The sequence below is a fragment of the Peromyscus maniculatus genome, chromosome 1, assembly GCF_049852395.1.
Source record: "Peromyscus maniculatus bairdii isolate BWxNUB_F1_BW_parent chromosome 1, HU_Pman_BW_mat_3.1, whole genome shotgun sequence".
NCBI lineage: Eukaryota > Metazoa > Chordata > Mammalia > Rodentia > Cricetidae > Peromyscus > Peromyscus maniculatus.
Genome location: NC_134852.1, coordinates 172,857,308 through 172,879,565, shown reverse-complemented (window position 1 = coordinate 172,879,565; position 22,258 = coordinate 172,857,308). Strand labels below are relative to the sequence as shown.

At 38.6% G+C, this 22,258-nt stretch overlaps 1 protein-coding gene across 1 annotated transcript in view; it reads left to right on the top strand.

Annotated features, from left to right (window-relative positions):
• Positions 1 to 22,258, top strand: part of Tmc1 (transmembrane channel like 1) — a 122,563-nt gene that overhangs the window by 1,772 nt on the left and 98,533 nt on the right. Inside the window, exons 2-3 of the mRNA XM_006985409.4 lie at positions 4,744 to 4,903; positions 11,829 to 11,957. Of these exons, the coding sequence (XP_006985471.2) occupies positions 4,744 to 4,903; positions 11,829 to 11,957 (289 nt within the window). The remainder of the gene's footprint in view (positions 1 to 4,743; positions 4,904 to 11,828; positions 11,958 to 22,258) is intronic.

Here is a 22,258-nt window from a genome sequence, read left to right as displayed (position 1 = left end):
TGAACACACAGAGATCCTACCTGCTAAGGGATTAAGGGCGTGTGCTACCTGACTTCTTGTTTACTTAAAATGGCTGGCCTTTTCCCCTTGATCTCCAGGCAAGCTTTATTTATTAACACACAAATAAAATATCACCACATTTCAGCACAAATAAAATATTACCACATCCCAGCCTGGCCTTGATCTTTCTATGTAGCTGAGGATGACCTTGAACTTCTGATCCTCTTGCCTCTTCTTGAAGTGTTGGTATTACAGGCATGTTCCACTATGCCCTGCTGATGTGATGCTGGGGACCAAACCAGGACTTCCTGCTTCTGGGTGAGCATGCTCCCTGAGCTGCATCCCTAGCCCCAAACTCTTTGTTATCATATAATAATTTTACAAAATGACAGGTTTTATTGTGACATTTTATATATGCTCACAATGTACTTTGGTCATATTTACTCCCAAATTTTGATTTTTTTTTCAGATTTTATTATTAATTTTGTTGATTATACAAAAAGCGTTTCACTATGATGTTTCAATACACATGTTCATCAGCTTCCCATCTACCTGCCTTTTATCAGGAGCCTTTTTCCTCAAATAGTTCCTACTTTCATTTTCACTTTCCTAACTTCTCTCTGGCCTGACTTCCATGCACTGACATTTGTTTATGGCTCAGAATGGGTCTTACTCTGGTGGGTACCCAATGTTTCCTGAATACGTCTTCCTTAGGTAGATCGATTGTTCTGTATTTGCTAATTAGGTCAAACTGGTAAACTACATTTTCAGTATCTTTATTTACCTATTTTCATTGTTGTAAGAACATATAATAAGATATTTATCCTGTCAATGTTCTTGTAAAGTGTACAACCAGGTACTGTGGTTGTTGGGTATCTACAAGGATTGGTTCCAGGATTCCAAAGAGACCCAAAGTCTGAAGATGCACAAGAGCCTTTTATAAAATGTCATGACTTGTCACCTGTGTACAGCCTTATGGTATTTTAAATAATCTCTAAATTTTTTGTATTATATCTAGGATAGTGTAAACACTCTGGACATAGTACATTGTTAGGGGACATTGGTGAGAAAAAATCTGTACATCCAGTAAAGACAATTTTCTAAATATTTTTAACTCTGGGTTGGTTGAGGTTATGGATATAAAATGTAAGAATATGAACAACAGGGGGTGATGGAGCATGCCTTTAAACCCAACACTCAGGAGGCAGAGGCAAGTGGATCTCTGTGAGTTCAAGGCCAGCCAGCTTTTTAGAGGCAGTAAGTACATCTCGAGCACCTTCAGTTTATGTTATACATTCTGGAGCATGCTCAGTTTAAGATTATAAATCAAGGTGGAAAAATAGTCAACACATTCTTGGGCATGATTAGCTCAAGTTCGTGGGCATATGACAAAAATATTTCCAGCCATGTGTAGCAAGCATTCTAAAGATGACTAACAGAAATACTTCTTGGTATACTAAAGTGCTTTTCTCCAAAATGGTTTTAGCTGAAACCATAGGAAAAGGAGATATTGAAGTAGTATTAATGTAGGGCTTTGCCCTTAAGGGCACCTTCCTTGCTTGGCTCCCAACTGTCCCAATAACTATTTTTTCTTTTATTGATTGTACTTTTGATGTCATGCACGATAAAGCATTACTAAAATCAATATGATAAAACTTTTCCAGAATTTATTTTTGGAATTTTAAAATTTTGTATCTTATATCCAAGTCTAATACATTCTGAATTGATATTTGTTATAATATAGAGTAGGGGTTTAAGTCTTTTTTTCATAGAGCTATCTATCTAGTTCTTCTAGTGTTTGTTGATAACCTCATTTTGTATTCTTTGGAATGTTTTTGAGTGTCACTTGACTGTATATATTCATGTTTACCTTAGGGCTCTCTGTTCCCTTCTAATGGGGTACATGTATGTACTCTTATGTCAATAACATTTCAGTTTTATTACTAAACATTTATATTTTGAAATTAAGTAGTATGACATGACTTTGCTATTTTTATACATTCTTTTCTAATTTCACACATATGTAATGTGTTTTGATAACATTCTCCCCATTGTCTTTGGATATCCTCTTCCATCTCTCAATGAAACCCTTGCTCTTCCAATCAGCCTCCATCCCTATTTTGATGTCATTTTTGTTTGTGATCTTCTACATACAATTGGAGTTCCCTGCATGTGCATCAGTTGGGGATTATTTAATTGATCAAGGGAAAATTAGTACTAGCTACATCACTGAGATGTATGAGTATCCTTCTTCCAATAGCAACTATCGATAACTCCCTATCGAGGGCCTTGCAAGCTCTCTCCCCAAGGCATGATAGAATGTGCAGGTCCTGTGCAGATAGCACTGTTGCTGTGAGCTCATGGGTACAATAGTCAGGTTATGTGTAGGAATACACTTCTCACAGCACTTCTTTCTATGTTCTGACTCTTACATTCTTTCTGTTCCTCTTGTCTGCAGTGTTCTATGATCCTTGAAGGGGCTAATATAGGTGTCCTATTTGTTTAAGGCTGAACACTTATTCTTAGAACTTTAACTACTTAAAGAACCTTGGCACTGCCTACTGCCTACTATAAAATAAAATAAACAAACAGGAAAAAAAAAGACTTTGCCCAAGATTAGAGCAGTTTAATCCATGGATACCAATGTTAATATATTTAGAAAGCAGTTGGGAAACATGTCTGTTTAGCAAGATAACAGTAGTAGGTTCCCACCCTTCAAGGACCTAAGACTTCCCAGCCATGGGCTTTTGATCAGGTATATGGTACTAGGCCTGTGGAAATCCGTCCTGTGGAACAGATCTCAAATCCAATCAGGAAATGGTTACACCCATAAGAGTAATGCCATTATTGTACCACTGGATACATCTTGCCTGACAAGTTTGTATTGTAGCTTGCAGGATTCCCAATTGTGTTATTTTTAATCATGAATGCTTTTCCTAATTTGGGCCTTTTGTGATTTCATATGAACTTTTAGAGAGTTTCTTTTCTATTGAAAAAAATGATATTGAGACTGTAATTGAGTTTTCATTGAGCATTACACTACTATGGACATTTTTATAACATAAATATTTCAAGACACAGATGTAATATATCTTTCCACTTCTTGTGTCATCTTTAACTTTCTTCATCAGCATTTTTTTAAAAAAATTTCTAGTGTATAAAAAGTATTGTACTTCCTCAGTAAAGTGTGTTCAAGGGTGCCTTGTCCCTTTTCAGGCTCTCCTAAATACAATTATCTTATTAATTTTCTTTTTAGATCCTTCATCCTTAGTGTAAAAAAGTACAACTGAATTTTAAATATTGACTTTGTAAATTCTGTGAATATTTTTACTAGATTCATTTATTTATCCTAACAAATGTTTGTAGAGTCTTGAGGTTTTCCACATGTAAGATTATGTCTTCTGTAAATTGATAGTTTACTTTTGTTCAATTGAGGTCCTTTTCCTTCTTATTTTCTTTTTTTGCTGCCTATTGGTTCTAGTAAGGGGTTTTCAATACTATGCTGCAAGAGTTTGCTTCTTTGGCTTACTCATGATGGTAGAGGGAAAGCTTTGATTTTTTTCTTCACTGTTGACCATACTAGTCATGTTGACATAAGACCTTTACATTCTTATTTCGTAAAATGCTTCTACATGTTTTATTAAGTGCTTTTCTATACCTATTAATGTGATCTTTCTCCTTCATTCTGTCAAAGTAGCAATGTCACATTATTTGAATTTTTCATATTGAACCATCTTTATATCTTATTAATAAATCCTACTTAGTTATGGTGCACAGTCATTTCACTACGTTGTTACATTGAACTCATTAATGTTTCATTGTGAAATTTTGCATCTACATTCATCAGAAATAATTTTCTTTAGTCTCTCAGGTATGTCAGTAGTGTGGATCTTGTGTAATGAGTTAATGTTCCTCCTCTTCAATTTCAAAGTGTGTCATAAGCACTTGTATTAAAGAGCCCCACTAGAACCATTAGACAGCACTCTTACTTGAAGACTGTGGAACTTCTCAGTGATTCGAGTAAATACAGAAATTAGATATCTTTTTAAACAATGGAAAAATAAGAATTATTTGGAGTCAACAATGAAGATGAGTTAAGTGTGGTACATGTAGTCCCAGGTACTTGGGAGACAAAAGCAGGACAATCAATTAAACCCAGTAGTTGTTGTCACCCTGGTCAAATTAAGCAGACTCCTAAAATGAATACTGAAATGCTAAAAAAAAGGTGGATAATTTGAACTAGGAAGACTCCAAGGATTTAATCAATTTCTCTAAAACTCTTTGGGTGTGTAGACATTTTCTGTGAGTCCTGGTCTGTCCTAGGAAAACTAGTAATAAATACACAATGCTTTATAATTCTACATTATATGTTACATGGTAGCCTTCAAACTTGAGCTTGATTTGAATGGTTTTAGAAATCATAATATATTGCTAAACTCCAAGTCATTGATTTATCTTAATAAATAAAGACTGGAACTGCAAGAATTAATTACAATGGAGAGACCCATATTTGAATATTTGAATAAATGAACCACAGAGCAAATTAAGTTAGGTGTGCGTGTGTGTGTGTGTGTGTGTGTGTGTGTGTGTATGTGTGTGTGTGTGCATATGTGTGTAAAATAATATTTCATATTACATTGTGGTGAACTGATTGTCGCACTCATTGGTATGTGGCAGAGTTATTAAAAAGCAAAACAGGCACATTATGATGCTTCTTACTGATACATCAATTGCTGTGGTCAGGTGAAGAAGAAGATAAACTACCAAGAAGAGAGAGCTTGAGACCAAAGAGGAAACGGACCAGAGATGTTATCAGGGAGGACGACCCAGAACCTGAGCCAGAGGATGAAGAGACAAGGAAAGCAAGAGAAAAAGAAAGGCGGAGGAGGCTGAGGAGAGGAGCGTAAGTTATTCCTCCTGTATAGCTGGTGGCATTATAATGTAAAAACACACGAAAGAAAATGGCTCTATGTGGGACTCACTGGACTTTAAATCAGTCACTAAAATTACTTCTACTTAGACAGGCTTAATCTGATTCTGCCATTTTCCTCCACTTAACTATATTTAAATACCAAAATATAGTCTTTAAAATGAATGCACACTAAGAATGGACTATGAAGAATTCTCCTGTGCAAGACTTAAAGTGTTACAGGTTGTTACAATATCATGGTTGTTTTAATATTTGAAAATTATAATATATAGAAAACTCCAGAAGAATGAGCTCTGGTCATTTTATCTTATGGAGAAGTAGTTGGCAAAATATGGCTAAATCTAGTACAAGAGCTACTTTTTACAGTTTTATAGGGTTATTAATAAAGAAAATGAGTACAAGACAGAGTTGTATGTAGTATGCAAATGCTCAAATGTTAACTGCTAGGAATTTTATAGAAAGAAAGTGTGCTGGCTTTTATTATAGAAGGTTGGGGATACACATGCACGCACACACACACATACACACACACATGTATCATTTGCTTGTTCTTGTTTTGAAGACAGGGTCTCACTATGTAAGCCTTGGTTGGCCTGGAATTCACTATGTAAACGAGGATGGCCTCTGAAGTGCTAAGATTAAAGGTGTGAGCCACCACACTCAGCTCATGTTTATATTAAAAAAAAAAAAAATCAGCATCTTTTGCTCCCAACTTTTACTTCTGACACTGTAGAGAGTAATGCGTGTAAGTGCTATTTTTAAAAGACTCAAGAAGATTATTTTTTGGATTACTAGAAATTTGCATATGGCAAATGGGGAGGGCAAGTGTGCCTGCACACATCTAATTATGGAAGACCTAGGCTCTATGATTCAAGCAAAGAGCCAACCTGTTCTGTACTTGAAGGTCATGGGGCTTTGTGGACTACCACCAGGCAGTGAGATCCAGTACTCCTCTACTTACTGGGGAATGTTCTCGCCTCGTCCTCCCAAAATAATACTTTTCAGTATTCAATAACTCTACTATATTATCCCCAGAAATAATCATTAGTTAATGAAACCATACAGAAATTTGTCAGGTAGGGGAGAAAAGCTTTGTACTAATAGACTGTACTTCCTTTTAGAATACAAGTAACCAGATAGATTTCTTAACGTTTTAGCTTAAGTTTTGAATTTCCCTTCTACTGTTATTTCTTTTCCCTTCTTCTTGAATACCAAGGTATCATTTACTTTAGATTTTAACTCTGATATTTTTATCACCATTTTTTGGCAAGCATTTAAAAAAATGAAAATGCAATCAAATTTCAAGTCCCATGTAATGTTATGATGGTTAGTGCTATTATACAGGAATGTGTCCTGTTAGCAAAGTTTATTCTTTTTAGGAGGTATTGCATCAAGAAAACATCATCAATGTACACAAGTGTGATACAGATTCCATAATAGAATTTGCTTTTCCTCCTCATTTATGCCTGAGGAAAAGAATCTTTCTAAGAAGATATAGTGGGCTGGAATTTTTCTGCTTGCCTGGCCTACTTAGGGCTTTCATATAAAATACCTGATCACACACCATTAATCCCAGCCCTCGGGAGGCAGGGGCAGGTGGATCTCTGTGAGTTCAAGGCCAACCTGGTCTACAGAGCAAGTTCTAGGACAGACTCCAAAGCTACACAGAGAAACTTTGAAAAACAAAAACCAGAAAAACAAAAACAAAAATGCCCAGCTTCTGGGAAACAGGTCTGTGCTCATCAATTGGATCTTCTTCTATGAGAGTGTCTCACCTCAGTTGATCTCACTTCCATTTTGGTTCTGAGAATCCTGTAGTCACTCCCCATCTCACAAATGCTCCATACAGCTAACTTTAGTCTCCACAGAATTTTCAAATTATGTTGCCAAAGCCAGAGTACTCTACATATTTAGCGTTAGCATTCTGACTAAAATTTTAGGGTCTATTTTCTTTTGTTTGCTTTATAGATAAGAATCTTTTGTTAAAAAGGAAAATATACTTTTGAAAGGTATTTTGAAGAAAATTAGGAGACAAATGAGGACACATTGGTTTAAGTGAATTAATTCAGAATCTTTCTTCTTTAAATGTTCAAGCAAAGCCTTGGGAGTTTCCCTTACCCTTAGAAACATTTAAAACCAAGGAAATCTAAGGCTGTAATGCTATGGTTATCTTTGGTGATGGTTAACACATAGTGCCTTGTTAGACACTGTAGAGTATTTCTAGTGACATCCCTGGCTTTTCCTGACCCACTTTTAAACGAGTAAGCAAAACGTTCAGAGTAGTGAAAATTCAGTATGTTGTGCTTTCTTTTTCCTCACAGCTGTTGGTAAGCTTAAGATAGAAAGTCTTTCTTTCACAGAGCAGTTCTGAATTTTAGAAAGTAGAGCATATGTCACATGTATTATATATACATGTATATATATATGTGTGTGTATAGAGCTTCATATATATATATATATATATATATATATATATATTCTTTCTTTGAGTGGTTCCTAGATAAGCAGTTTCCTTGTAATGCCGATGAATGTGGTATTTCAGTTGCTCAGGTATTTGAAGGTAACTTGTCTATCAGCCACACTCTGAAGCACAGCAGGATCCTCTTGGGAGTTACCAACAATTAACAATGAAGTCTTTAAAAATATACAAGTCTCGGGTCACTTAGTGTAGGGGTGCACATCTTCCCGTGTCATAGGAGCCTTGTAGAGCATTGCTATGTTCTAGGTAACTTTGATTCCATTACTGGGTTCAGGGTGAGTACTCAATGTTATTCAGGAAAGTTTGATACATAAGCATTTCTTCAATAAATATTTATGCAGACCTTCAAATTTATAGTACGGTAAGGGAGAAGCTACTCAAACACAAATTATTATAAAATAAGTTAGGATATACACGCTGAAGAAAAAAATATGAGCCAAGTATTTGGAGGCTGATAGAAGTAAAAGTTTCTGGAAAGTCAGAGTCAGGGCTACATCAGAAAAGTCTGTTATAGTCTCTATATTTGGCATGTAAATTCATAAGCTTTGAGGCTATTCGTATATTGATTGGCTCATTCTTTTATCCTTACTGAGACTGTCTTATATATGATTCATAGTAGAACTCAGTAATGTAGTACATTATTGTACTTAATGTACACATGGTTTATTCTAGACAGTGGGTCAGCTAAAGGCTTGAAATATCAAATAATTAAGTTACTAATCTTAAAGTTTTCTTATTGTGAATTGACTCTATTCTTGAGAGTTCCACACATCTACTTCCTTTTGCTAGCATTCTTTATTGTTGAACGAAGCAGGTTTTATGATTTGTGTTCATATCTAAAGCTACATGGAAACAAGTTCAATTATTTTTGTGAAAACATTTCTAACCTTTCTAAGACTAACCAACTCAACCTACATCAGATTGTCTCAAGTATTTTATGCCATTGTTATACAGTATCACAGAATTTTGTATAATAAATACTAAATAATTAAAAAGAAACTACCCAATGATAATCTGAATTACATCTTAGTGAGTATCTTTATATAGTTTTCTTGAACCGAGATTGCTATTTTAAGCAAAATATATGTCCTAGTTTTCTTTCTGATAAAACACTGACCAGAAACAACTTGTGGAGGGAAAGAGTTTAAGCCAATGGTTCTCAACCTTCCTAATGCTGCAACCCTTTAATATAGTTCCTCATGTTGTAGTGACCCAAACCATAAAATTACTCTTGTTGCTACTTCATAACTTTCATTTTGAATCTGTTTTGAATTGTAATGTCAGTATCTGATAGCAGGATATCTGATAGGTGATCCCTGTGAAAGGGTCATTTGGCCATCAAAGAGGTCATGCTTCACATGCTGAGAACCACTGGTTTAAGCCTTCACATCACAATCTATCTTTGAAGGAAGTCAGGGCAGGAAATCAGATAGGAACAAAGGTAGGAACTATGGAGGAGAGCTGTTTACTGACTTATCTCCCTGGCTGGCTGGTAAAGCTAAATCTGCCAAGGGTCAGTGTGGTGGGTAGCTGTTCTAGCTATTACCTTGAAGCACTACCCCTAGTGATGCAGCAGGTAACTGCTCCACCTGCCTATGACCTCGAAGTACATGCCCTGGGGCATGGCTGTTGCTGGTGGGGGGGGGACCCTTAAGAACTGGGATGCAGGTACATGGTGCTCTCTTCACTCCCTTGTGGCTTGGATGCTGGGACTGACCAGGCAGATCTTCGAATAAGATCAGCATGGGACATAGCTCGGCTTTCCTGGACTCTATGATAAATGCCTGTGCTGTAGTGAGTTACCCTCCAATAATTCCTTTGTTCATTTAATAGACTCTATGGATTTCTTGATTTGGGTCAGCATCCTCCACAGTAGGTTGGGCCTTCCTGCATCAAGTAGGAATCAAGAAAATGCCTAACCCACATGCCTACAAGCCAATCTGATAGAGGCAATTCCTCAACTGAGGTTCCCTCTTCTTTTTTTTTTTTTTTTTTTTTTTTTTGGTTTTTCGAGACAGGGTTTCTCTGTGTAGCTTTGCGCTTTTTCCTGGAACTCACTTGGTAGCCCAGGCTGGCCTCGAACTCACAGAGATCCGCCTGGCTCTGCCTCCCGAGTGCTGGGATTAAAGGCGTGCGCCACCACCGCCCGGCTGGTTCCCTCTTCTTAAGTGTGTTGAGTTGACAAGCAACTAGAAGGTGATATTTTATAGGGGTAATCTGAATTTTTATTTGAGGAATAAAGGCATGATTAGAAACTATATATTGACAACAAGTAGGAGATTACAAAGTCATTTTCTAGCCTGGCCTGTAATCTGCAAATGTGTCCTCCTACATTATGATTAATAATTTAAAAATAGCTTTCCCCCATATTCCTGTTGTATCCAGTAATAAGCTTAGTGAACTATAAAATATGTTTTTCAATAATAATGAATAGTTTACAATCTCTTTTTCAGTCTGTGTCTAGTGAGGAGAGAAACTTCAACAGCGAATTGAATGCTGAGAATTTTATATGAGAGTTGTTAGGGGTTATAAATAAAAGAGTTGGAAACTAGGTCTTTGGTAGGAGCAAGCCGGGAAGTGAATTATGATGGCAACACCTGCAGAAGGCAGCTAGCATTCATGAGCTGGAACCCTGGAAAGGATTAAAATGCAAATATGAAGAGTAGAAGAGAGATCGGGGAGCTGAAGCCTGAAGTTCCATAGAGGACTAAGGCACAGAAGTGCTGGTTCCACGGGTGGGGGGTAGGATGGGGAGTGGGGGGTGGAGGGGGGTGGGGGTTGGTGGGGTGGGGGGTAGGATGGGGAGTGGGAGGTGGAGGGGGTGGGGGTGGGTGGGGTGGGGGTAGGGAGAGCTAATTCTGCTAAGATTCAGAGAAATGACAGAATAGACACATCTCCAGCTGTGGGAGGGAGGGCCATTCAGCTTCGGGAGTAAAGTGTTACCAAGGAAGAAGTGTCTGTCTAGGCAGCAAATGGAAGTAGACAGGAAGCCAAGCAAAGGATGGAGGTACTTAGTGACTGCTACGGTTTGAATATAAAGTTGACTCTTGTGGTGGTATTGTTTTCCCCCAAATATTGTGTACCCTAATAAACTTATCTGGGGTCAGAGAACAGAAAAGCCACTAGATACTTAGGATAGGCAGTGGTAGCACAGGCCTTTAATCCTAGCATTCCAGAGGCAGAAATCCATCTATTCAAGGATACAGCCAAGCATGGTGACTCACGCCTTTAATCCCAGAAAGTGAGCCTTTAATCCCAGGGAGTGATGGTAGAAAGCAGAAAGGTATATAAGGTGTGAGGACCAGGATCCAGAAGCATTTGGCTGGTTAAACATTTGACTGGTTAAGCTTTTAGGTTTTGAACAGCACAGTTCAGCTGAGAGCCATTCAGATATGAGGACACAGAGGTTTCCAGTCTGAGGAAACAAAATCAGCTGAGAAGTTGATCAGCTGAGGAGGTTAGCTGTGGCTTGTTCTTGTCTCTCTGATCTTCCAGTGTCCACCCCAATACTTGGCTCCGTGTTTGTTTTATTAATAAAGACTCTTTAAGATTCATGCTATAGACTCTGCTTACAAAGCAAAAATATGAGTTACAGAGTCCCAGTCTCAGTACCATGATATTAAGTATGAAAGGGTGTATTTAAAATTGAGACATTAGCCTAATAATTAAAACAATCTATTGCCAACAATTTGATTTCTATAATATAGTATTAGGTTGCTCCACTAAAACCACGTGACTCATGTTTAGATTTTGTTTCCTTTAGCTTCCAGTTTTGCAACGGTAGGATCACACCAGAGAGAATGTGGCATCTTCTTAGTGAGAAGCAAAATCCCTTTGAAGGCGTCTTCAAAGCATTTGCTTCCACCAAAAGCATTTCAAGTTAAATTTTATCAAATGAAGTTTGGGGTGTAATTAACAGATTAGGCTTCTTCTGAGAAGCAGAGTTTCATTTTTCCCTGTTTCAATTTTTCCGCTTTTCTCTTGAGACAGGACTAATTTAAAATTTCTAAGGACACTTCAAAGACATCTTCACCTTTAATTTATTATCCCTATTGAAAAATAAGGTTCTTAAATGAAACATAGAACTGGGGAGGCAGGCTGCCAAGGGGAACAGAGGAGAGAAGTGTGTATCTTGATGGATCTGTTACTATCCTTTCCACAGCTTCCCTGTTCTGACAGCTGGAGGCTGAGGACATAAAAGAACAGTTCCATTTTGAGCATTAGAATGCAAATAGCATTGTTGAAGGTTATAATAATCCCCAAGCCGGATGGACGTCAGTGTTGAAATGTGAATTCTAGTGCTTAGGCGACTCCTCATTGACTGTGGGCAGCTGAGTTTGAAAAAGGGTTGGGGTATCTAACAGGAGCCTTTTTAGTTTGGAGATGAAGCAAAGTTTAACCCTTCATTTTCTTTTAAAGGGAAGAAGAAGAAGAAATTGATGAAGAGGAATTAGAACGATTGAAGGCACAGTTAGATGAGAATAGACAAATGATTGCTACTGTCAAATGCAAACCTTGGAAAATGGAGAAGAAAATTGAAGTTCTCAAGTAGGTTGCTACTTTCTACATACAGAAACATACATCTCAGAAATCTGATTACCTATGTAGTATAGATGATGCTATAATCACATGCATGCATATGCCAGAGAGCTTTGGGATTAATAATTATATTAATTGTGAACGACATCAGCATGTAGGCTCCTGAACTTCTGTGGTCCCCTTGAATCATGTACTCCATACAGGTCTGTGTGGTTGCTTGCTTTGTTTTTCTATAGCATTCTAGATTCTAATGAACTTTTTCATCATGAAAGCACAAGGAGGCTGCTACATTGACAGAACAGTAAATAGGATCCAATTGAGGCGAATACTACCATCTAGTCCTTGCTCCCATGGGAGTTACCCCCTTTCACTCTCATGTAGACTGCTGAGGTGGGTGCAAACACACCCAGCAGATAGCTCTCTAAACTTCTCATATGCAAAATCAAGCAAGCATCTCTTTCTGGGGTCGGGATGGAGGTGGAGAGACATCATTGTTTTCCTTGCTGTGACCTTGGGAGTGGCAGGCTGTGCAAAGGCACATGGCTGCATTGATACCTTATGTCTCCATCTTTCCATTTTGCCACAGATATTATTTTTTCCATGAGATAGTTTTATATGTGGATATTTTATATATTATTTTATATATCTTCATCCCAGCCCATTTCATCAATAATACTGTCACAGGATAGGATCGCCTAATTGTTGCTGGAAATGATTAAAGGAATCGAAGGAGCTCTCAGGATTGTTTTCTTCTAAGTCTGACTCTGCTAGAGTCAATGTGTTATTTGAGGAAATTACTTTAGTTTTTAACTTCTTGAGAGCTCAGTTACTACATTTAAAAAATAAAAACCACCTTTTGTTTTTGGATCTGGCAGTCCTTTACTGAGTTTGTGTCTGTCGTTTGGCTATCAAAACACTTTTAATGTAATGAGATGATAATGCTGTTGACATAAGTTTTAGAAGTATCCTTATTTTGCAACCTACAAGTCTTTTCTGGCTCCTGAAATATATTTTGAGATATAAATAGCTCATGAAATTCCTAAACCTGACATACACATATTTGATTTGGAACCTCTAGCTCACCCCTACATGATCTGGAAAGCTTCATTCCTATTTTTCCCTCTCCAAACCTCACTGTGGTGATATTTTTATCTGTGTACCCCAGTAAAGTTTAGCTGAGGATCAGAGGAAAAAGCCAGCCACTCTAGTAAACATAGAGGTCAGGCAATGGTAGCACATGCCTTTAATCCCATCACTTGGAAAACAGAGATCCGTCTGGATCTCTGTGAGTTCAAGGCCACACTGGGAACAGAGCCAGGCGTGGTGGTACATACCTTTAATCCCAGGACTAACCATAAAGGTCTGGAAGTCTGTACAGACAGGCAGGAAGTGGCAGAACTGAGCAGGAAGAGGAAGTGATGTAGCTGGGAGAAGAGAGGAAATGAGATGGCAGGACAGAAAGGCATATAGGTGTGGGTATACAGGAAGTAGGTCCCTTTGGCTGAGGATCTCCAAGTGGTGAGAATGTGGCTGGCTTCTTTCTGCTTTTCTGATCTCTCAGTTTTAACCCCAATATCTGGCTACCGTTTTTTTGTTTGTTTGTTTGTTTGTTTGTTGTTGTTGTTAATAAGACCATTTAGCACTTTGTCTTATACCCCACCCTCTCAGAAAATCTCCAACAAATGAAAGGTACCAAAAAGCCCAGTTCTGCATTCTTGGTGACTACTACAACTTCCTCCCCTGTTGCCTCCAGCTGCCCAAGTCCCTGCTTAAGCATTCAGCTTTTGACCATACTTGGGCACAAATCCAGCTTGTGGCAGACACATCATCACCCGTCACCTACAACCTGTATCATCCCCCTGCTTTACTTTGGGCCCACAGATTCTCAATCTCTGGGACTTAAGAACCTGCTTGGAAGTTGCTTTGTTCAAATAAACCTGTTTATATACTTTTCCAATTCAACTTGATCCAGCTCACTGTGTTTATCAGAGAAACCTATTATTGAGGGACAGAAAACCTATTCACACACACACACACACACACACACACACACACACACACACACACAACTATATATAGAAGTTTAAGTATTAGAAAATAATAGCCATGAACTTTCAGAAGCTAAAACTGAGGAAGAATGCCATGTAGCAGCCTGGAGCTATAGAAAAACCATTTTACCCTAACATACACACAGACACACAGGCACACACATACACACAGACACACAGGCATACACATACAAACAGGCACATAGACACACACACACAGGAACACACACACACACACACATAGGCACACACACACACACACACACACACACACACACACACACACACACACACATCTCTACCTGCAACTCCCATGTAAGACAGTAGAATATATACAGACCTCAAACTTGAGTTTGAATTTCTTGCCTTCAATTTATTGGCTGTAGAAAATTGAAGGAGATGTAGAGACTTTTTGACCCAGTGTTTCTCATGAAATTATATTTCTAGCATGATATGCCATAGAAAGCATGTGGGATGGTGTCAATACACAGCACAAATCTGGGAAACAACGCTGAGAACAGACTTCGCATTCCATGACCTGCAGTATGATAAAATGGAAGAGAGAACTGGGAATCGACAGGGCTAGGTACAGGAAACCTAGTTAGAAGGGGACTCAGGAGCTGTGCAGGATGGTGACACATTGGTAGTATATGGCCCAGTTACCAGATTTTAAAGTGTTAACAAAAGGAAATAGAGGATCTCTTGACAGTTTGGCAAAAATCTGAGCCAGATTGCTCTCAGCTCTCTAGAAACATGCCTGTAATACCATCTATGCACTGCTGATGCTTGGGATTGTGGCTGCCCTAATTTTCCTGTGGGAAGAACATGTTAATGTTAATGCCACATTTGCCTTCCTCTGTAGGCCTTGAAGCTGTGTGAGCTTCTTCCATATAGATTCCAGTGCTCACTGCCTCAGAGAATATGCTGGAAGGTTCTTCTGCCCCAACATCGCTAGGACAAGGGAGTCAGACAGCTTTCCCTCTGCTTTTGTCTCTTTTAGAATGTGCTGGCTAATTTCCTGTCAGCTTGACACAAGCTAGAGTCATCTGAGAGGAGGGAATCTCAATTGAGAAGATGTCTCCATAAGATTGGACTTCAGGCAAGCCTGTAGGGCATTTTCTTAATTAGAGATTGGTGTGGAGTCCTAGGTTCTATAAGAAAGCAGGCTGATCAAGCCATGGAGAGCAAGGTAGTAATCAGCATTCCTCCATGGCCTCTGCATCAGCTCCTGCCTCCAGGTTCCTGCCCTGTTTGAGTTCCTGTCCTGGCTCTCTTCAATGATGAATAGTGCTTTGGAAGTGTAACCAGATAAACTCCTTCTTCCCCAAGTTGCCCTTGATAATGATGTTTTATCACATCAGTGGTAACTCTAATTAAGACATAGAAAAAAATCTACTTTGAAAGAGTATTTTCAGGATTATGTTTTTCCCAGAAGCAACCTCAAGACTTTGTTCTTGCTAAGTCTGTAGGACCAAGTCCATAGGCTCACCATTATTGAAACAAACATTTTGTCCCAGGTGTAAGTCTGTGTGGAATTCCAAGACTTCCCTTTTTGCTCTGGAGTCCAACTTGTATAAAATTTTTAAAATTGATTATAGAGAGGATGAAGGCTTTTGGGCTTTTCAAGAGAAAAGTCTAAGGAATGGCAGCTTATGGTTCTGTAGGGGAGGTTGGAAGTCATTCAGCAATCATTCCCAAATCTTTATTATTTATTTTTTTTATATTTTTGAGATTGTAATATAATTACATCATTTCCCTTCTCTTTATTCTCTCCTTTCAAATTCATGGCCTCATTTTTCATGTGTTTCTTAAATACATAAATACAACCTGCTCAGTTTATATAATGTTCCTTGTGTGTGTGTGTGTGTTTTCAGGGGTGAACTTTTAAAGAACATTTCCCACTAGGAATATAAACACCTTCAGGGATCCTAGTCAAAGGATGGTAACAGAGCTAGGAAGAGAACTTAGTGGCAGAGCATGTGCCCTTCTGTGTGTGAGGCTCTTGGTTCAAATGCCAGCACAGCAAAACTGGGGTGAGGGGCAAAGATGGTTAAGCAGTCTATGCAGACTGTACTATGTAGGCGGGGAGCTTTGGGAATGGCTGTGTCTCCATAGGAACTATCCAGCAAGGCTCAGGAGTGGGTGCTTGGCATGTTCAAAGCCATGGATTTGGTTTATAGAGCTGAAAGGAACTCCTTTACTTCATTCTCCCCACCCATGTACAGTTGTGCTTCTCATTCTTTGTCCTTTGTGTGAATTCAGTTTAGAATGTATTTAAATACATACAGATCTCTGCATAGATGGCCCAAGATAGAAGCCTTTATTTCTTACTCTAAAAAGCACTAGTACAAGAGCAGGAACTAGAGCCACTGTGTTCAGCTCTGAGAAGCAGAAGCTGTAATTAAGCACATCACCCTGTGGATAGTTTATGAAGTGGTTGAGAATATGTGTGCAGGGAGAAGAGGAAAGTGTGGTGCACTTTTCCTTTACCTGAAAGTCAAGGATAATTTACATTACTTATCTATCTATAAAATTTATACCAGTGTGAATATTAAGTATATTTCATAGTTCAGTTACTCATAAGTTTTGCACAGAGGTTGCATGACTAGAACTTCCTGCCTGTAAAAGGCGGCTCACCACACTCACCAGGGGTGAAATAACACACCTGGATGGAAAATAACTGGCATAACGTCTTACTCACCAGAAACCCAAACCCTTGACTACAACACAGCATTATAACTAAGACTAACTGAGCAACCACCTTATTTTGCTGCTAGGATGTAGCCTTAAAAACAAACAAGCAAACAAACCAAAGGACTGGACTTTGATCTAAAGCTACCCCCAACTTCAGCAATATACAAATCCAATAAGGTGGATTATGGTCCATGGTTCTCAAATTGCTGTCCTCAGAGGTCAAGTGGTTTGGCCAAATATGTTCAAGGCAAGGAGGTCCTAAGGTAAGAGGGTGGGCACCATGTGGTTACTAGCCAGCTACACCTGGAAGAAGTCTGTGTTGTGCTTATTGTGTACAGTGTTTGTTTATGAAACACTCATGGGAGAATGAGTCTTTCCATGGAGGTTAAAATAAGAAACATTACAAAATGGATCCTATCTGGGTACTTTAAGATGCTTATTTTAGGGAGGGATCAGTTCTAACTTTTCAGGAATCTACAATTTAGAGTGTATGAGCTCTTCAGGTTTCCTTTTTCATGGAGTTGGCTCATGATAAAATATCCACTAAAGTGATATACTTTAGATAACAAAAACATTAGATAGCATATATAATAATTTCTAAGTTTTATAGAACCCTGACCCAGTGTCTGGAATCTGTCCACTTTGACTGGCTGTATCTGTGGTTTATTATTTGAGGCTAAGGAGCTAAGTAAGGTACCCTGAGCATTTCATTCAAACATGAACAGGGACTGGCAGATACAAGCCATGAAACTAATAGTTCTCCATGCCCAGTCTCACTCACCTAATCAGCTTCACTTGCTTTGAATTTATTTTTGCTTTAGTTTTGGGGTGAGGAAGTTAACATGTTTCTAGAAAGGTGAGATCAGATGAAGCTTGCTTTTCTGAGCCGAGTTCTCAGCCCCACCTCCTTCCTTGGGGCTTCAGTTCATTGTGAGCAGCTGTCAGGAGATATTGAGCATACATATTTTCTTCACGCGACATTGTTAAAGAAATGAAAGATTGCAAAAAAGAGGATTTTTAAGCGTGCATATACACCCAAGCACATAATTCACCACACTGGTTTCTTTTTCAGCTCACCCGTATAATGATACACAGTTCTTTGTCTCCTGGTTCTCACATCATCTAGTGTATAGACAGCATTTTCACCCGAAGAACAGGAAATCATACATCTGAACTTCAAAATGTCACATTGATAACTAATTTCTCCATGATTTCACACATTTCTGTCAAGTGGGAAACAGTATAGTTTCTGAAACTCTCTGTGTCTTGAGTTTTCTTATTGTGCATAGAGATAAATGTAACCCTACTTTTTGAAGTTCCTGGGAAGAACGCAGCATAGGTCTTGAACCAGGCAAGGTGGCCCGTATCTGCAATCCCCACTGGAGAAGTAGAGGCCGGCCTGGGTTACATGAACTCAACTAAAAAAAGCAAACAAAACAAAACAACAATAACAAACACACACACAAACAAAAAAGTACTTCAGCACAGTCACTATTTAATGCATGCTGCTTATTATTCTTCTGTCTCCTTTTATCCTCTAAACTTCATGGTCTGTGTTATTGTGATTTTACACATTAAAAAAAATGGAAGTTCTGTGAGGATAAGTAGTTGGTTTGTACAGTGGTACATTTGAATAATTGTATGCAAATTCCCTTTTCAGAATAGATTTTGATAGATAATATAAACATAAAAAGTATATGAAAAGCGTACCTTTGTGTGTGTGTGTGTGTGTGTGCCCGCCCAGCAGAGTGCTCTGTAGATCACACACACTTGATTAGTGCCTCCTCTAGGAAGCAACGCCAGTGGCAGTGATTCTGCTGTTGTTGGCCCTTCATTCTCAAGGCGAGAGAACCATTGCCACCACTGGTCTGGATAGTTCAAGGATGAAGAAGACTAGGTGAACAGAGGAGAGTCATGTGCTAAGATGCTCTGATCTCTGCTATTTCCATAGTGTAAGTGCTTTCACGGTGTCCATATTTTTATTTAATTTTAATTCATTTTGTTTTAGAGTTGTTTTTAAAAACGTGTCACACTAACAGGCTGGTCTTGAATTTTTGGTCCTTCTGCCTTAGCGTCCAGTGATGGAACTACTGGTCTATTTCACCGTGCCTGCCTCTAGTATGACTAGCTTTGAACTACTTGAAGTTTTTTTTTTTTTAATAGTCCCCTTTTATTGAAAATAGTTTTTTTTCTCACACAATATATCCTGATTACATTTTCCATCTCAGTTCTCCACCTCACCTCTTATTCATACCTACTTCTTTTCTGTCTCTGATTAGAAAACAGACAAGCATCAGGGTAGTAGAGCATGGTGGGAAACACCTTTAGTATCAGCAGAGACAGGTGGGTCCTTGAGTTCTAGGCTAGCCTGGTTCACAGGGCAAGTTCCAGGACAGTGAGGCCACATGGAAAAACCCTGTGTCAAAAACCAAAACAGAGCAAAAACTAAAAACAAACAAAAAAATCAAAACAAACAGGCTTCTATGGAAAAATAACAAAATATAATTAGATAAAACAAAAACTAGCACACCAGAATTGTTGAAAACAAACAGAAGGAAAAGAGTTCCAGAGAAGGAACAAGTAGCATACTAGTTCTCACACTCAGGAATCCCATACTAACACTAAATTGGAAGCCATAAAACATACATAAAGGGCCTGATGTAGACCAGTGCAGGTCCTGTGCATGCTGCCTCAGTTTCTGGGAGTTCATATAGCTTTGACAAATTGATCAAAGGGCCTTCTTTCCTTGGTGTTTTCTACCACTCAGGCTCTTAAACTCTTTCCACATCCTCTTCCATAGGGTTCCCTGAACTTTGAAGGGAAGGATTTGATAGAAACATCCCATTCAGGGCCTAGTGTTCCAAGGTCTCTCACTCTCTGCATAATGTTTGGCTGTGGGTCTCTGTATTTGTTCTATCTGCTGTATCTCTGATGATGGCGGAGCAAAGTGCCGATCTATAAGTATAGTAGAATATCATTAGGAATTATTTTATTGCCACTTTTTTTTTTCTTTAGAACAGTAATATTTGGTATTACCCTAGGTCCCTGGGCTGTCTAGTCTCAGGCTCTTGGCCACCCAAGCAGTGTTGGGTACAGGTTCTATCTCGTGGAGTGGAGTGGGCCTTAAGTCAAATTAGTTATTGGTTGGTGACTCCCACAAGCTTTGGGCCGCCATTGCCCTAGCATATCTTGCAGGTAGGGCATTATTGTAGATCAAAGGGTTTTTACATTTCTATTTTGGTAGTGTGCAAAATAGCTTCCTGTCTCAAAGAAAACTGAATTTTTGATCCGTAGGTAGGAGTGAAGGCCCTAGCTCAATTTCTCCATGTTCAATGAGTTGTGAAGGTGTTATCTTCAACAATGGGGCCTCGCTGTCAGTTTGTGGAGAGTAACCTATAGTCTTGGCACAGCCTGGATTGTTTGGGGATTCCCATGGGACTCCTTTGGCCAATAACTCAATTAGATGTAGCCCAATCCTGCTACAGGAAGCTGCATTTGGTGACAAAAGATGGCCAGGTATGGCCTTGTCGTTCCCACCATTTGCCGTTTCATTTAGATCACCTTCATGTATGCATATATTTTAGGGGGCTTCTACTGTGTTAGGCTCCATGCTACACTTCAAATGGCCTTTAATGTTAGCTGTCTTTCCCTGTATTCCCTCCTCCCCCTCTTCTCTCTCTTTCCCCATTTGATCTTCCCATTCCACCCTCCCCATTCATCTGTAACTATTCTATATCCCTCTCCTGATGAGATCTATCTGTCCCCCCAGTACCTTATGATATACTTAACTTGTTCTATGGATTGTAGCTTGGATATCATTGGCTTAACAGCTAACATCCACATATAAGTGAATACATAACATATTTGCCTTTCTGACTCTGCGATACCTCACTCAGGATGATTTTTTTTCTAGTTCCATCCATTTACCTGCAAATTTCATGATTTCATTAAACAAAACAAAAAACAAAGAATAGCTGAATAATACTAAAGTGTGCAAATGTACCACATTTCCTTATCTACTCTTCTGTGAGGGATATCTAGGTTGCTTCCAATTTCTGGACATTATGAATAGAACAGCAATGAACATGATTGAGTAAGTATCTCTGGTAGGATGAAGAGTACTTTGGGTATATGTCAATGAGTTGTATAGCTGGATCTTGAGGTAAGTCGATTTCTATCTTCCTGAGGAATTGCCACACCGATTTCCATAGTGGCTGTATGAATTTTTTATTCCCACCAGGAATGGATGAGTGTTTCCATTACTCTACATCTTTGCCAGCATGAGCTGTTATTGATTTATTAATCTTAGCCATACTAATGAGGGTAAGATGAAATCTTAAAGCAGTTTTGATTTGCATTTCCCTGATAGCTAAGGATGTTGAACCTTTCTTTAAGTGTTTCTCAGCTTTTTGAATTTTCACTTTTGAGCATTCTGTTTAGATCTCATCTTAGAGTTTCAATTGCTGTGAGGAGACAACATGACCATAGCAACTTTTATAAAGGAAAACATTTAATTTGGGTGGCTTACAGTTTTGGAGGTTTAGTCCATTATGATTATGGTGGGGAACAGGGTGGCATGCCAATGCAGGCCAACGAGCTGGAGAAGGAGCTGAGAGTTTTCCATCTTGATATGCAGACAGCAGGAAGTGAACTGTCTCAGTGAGTGTTGCTTGAGCAAAGGAGACCTCAAAACCCACTGCCACAGTGACACACTTCCTCCAACAAGGTCACACCTACTCTAACAAAGTTACCTCCTACTAGTGCTACTCTCTTTGGGGTCATTTTCTTTCAAACTACCACAGATCTGTACCCCATTTTTAATTGTTATTTGTTTTCTTGACATGTCGGTTTTTTTTGAGTTATTTATATATTTTGGATATTAGCCCTCTGTAAGATATATAGTTGGTAAAAATATTTTCTCATTATGTAGGCCACCACTTTGTCCCAATGATGGTATCCTTTGTCGTGCAGAAGCTTCTCAGTTTCATGAGATCCTATTTATTAATGTTTGTCTTAGTGCCTACACTATTAGTGTTATGCTCAGAATATATTTCCTGTTCCAATGAATTCATGGCCATTCCCCATTTTCTCTTCTATCAGGTTCAGTGTGTCTGATTCTATATTTAGGTCTTTAAGAGATATGGAGTTATGTTTTGTGCAGGGTGATAAGTAGGGGTATATTTGTATTCTTCTACATGTAGCTGTCCAGTTTGATTAGCAGTATTTGTTGAAGATGCTGTCTTTTTTTCCATTGTGTGTTTCTGGCTTCTTGATCAAGAATTAGGTGTCTAAAGGTGTGTGCATTTGTGTCTGGGTCTTCAGTCTGATTTCATTGATCAGTGTATATATTTTGTACCAATAGTATGCTATTTTTATTACTATATTTTTATTTTCTCTTATATTTTTCTTACTATAGCTCTGTAATACAATTTCAGACTGGGGAAAGTGATAGCTCTAGGAGTTCTTTTATTATTCAGGATTGTTTTAGCTATGTTGGTGTGTGTGTGTGTGTGTGTGTGTGTGTGTGTGTGTGTGTGCGCGCGCGTATGTTTGTGTGTCTGTCTGTGT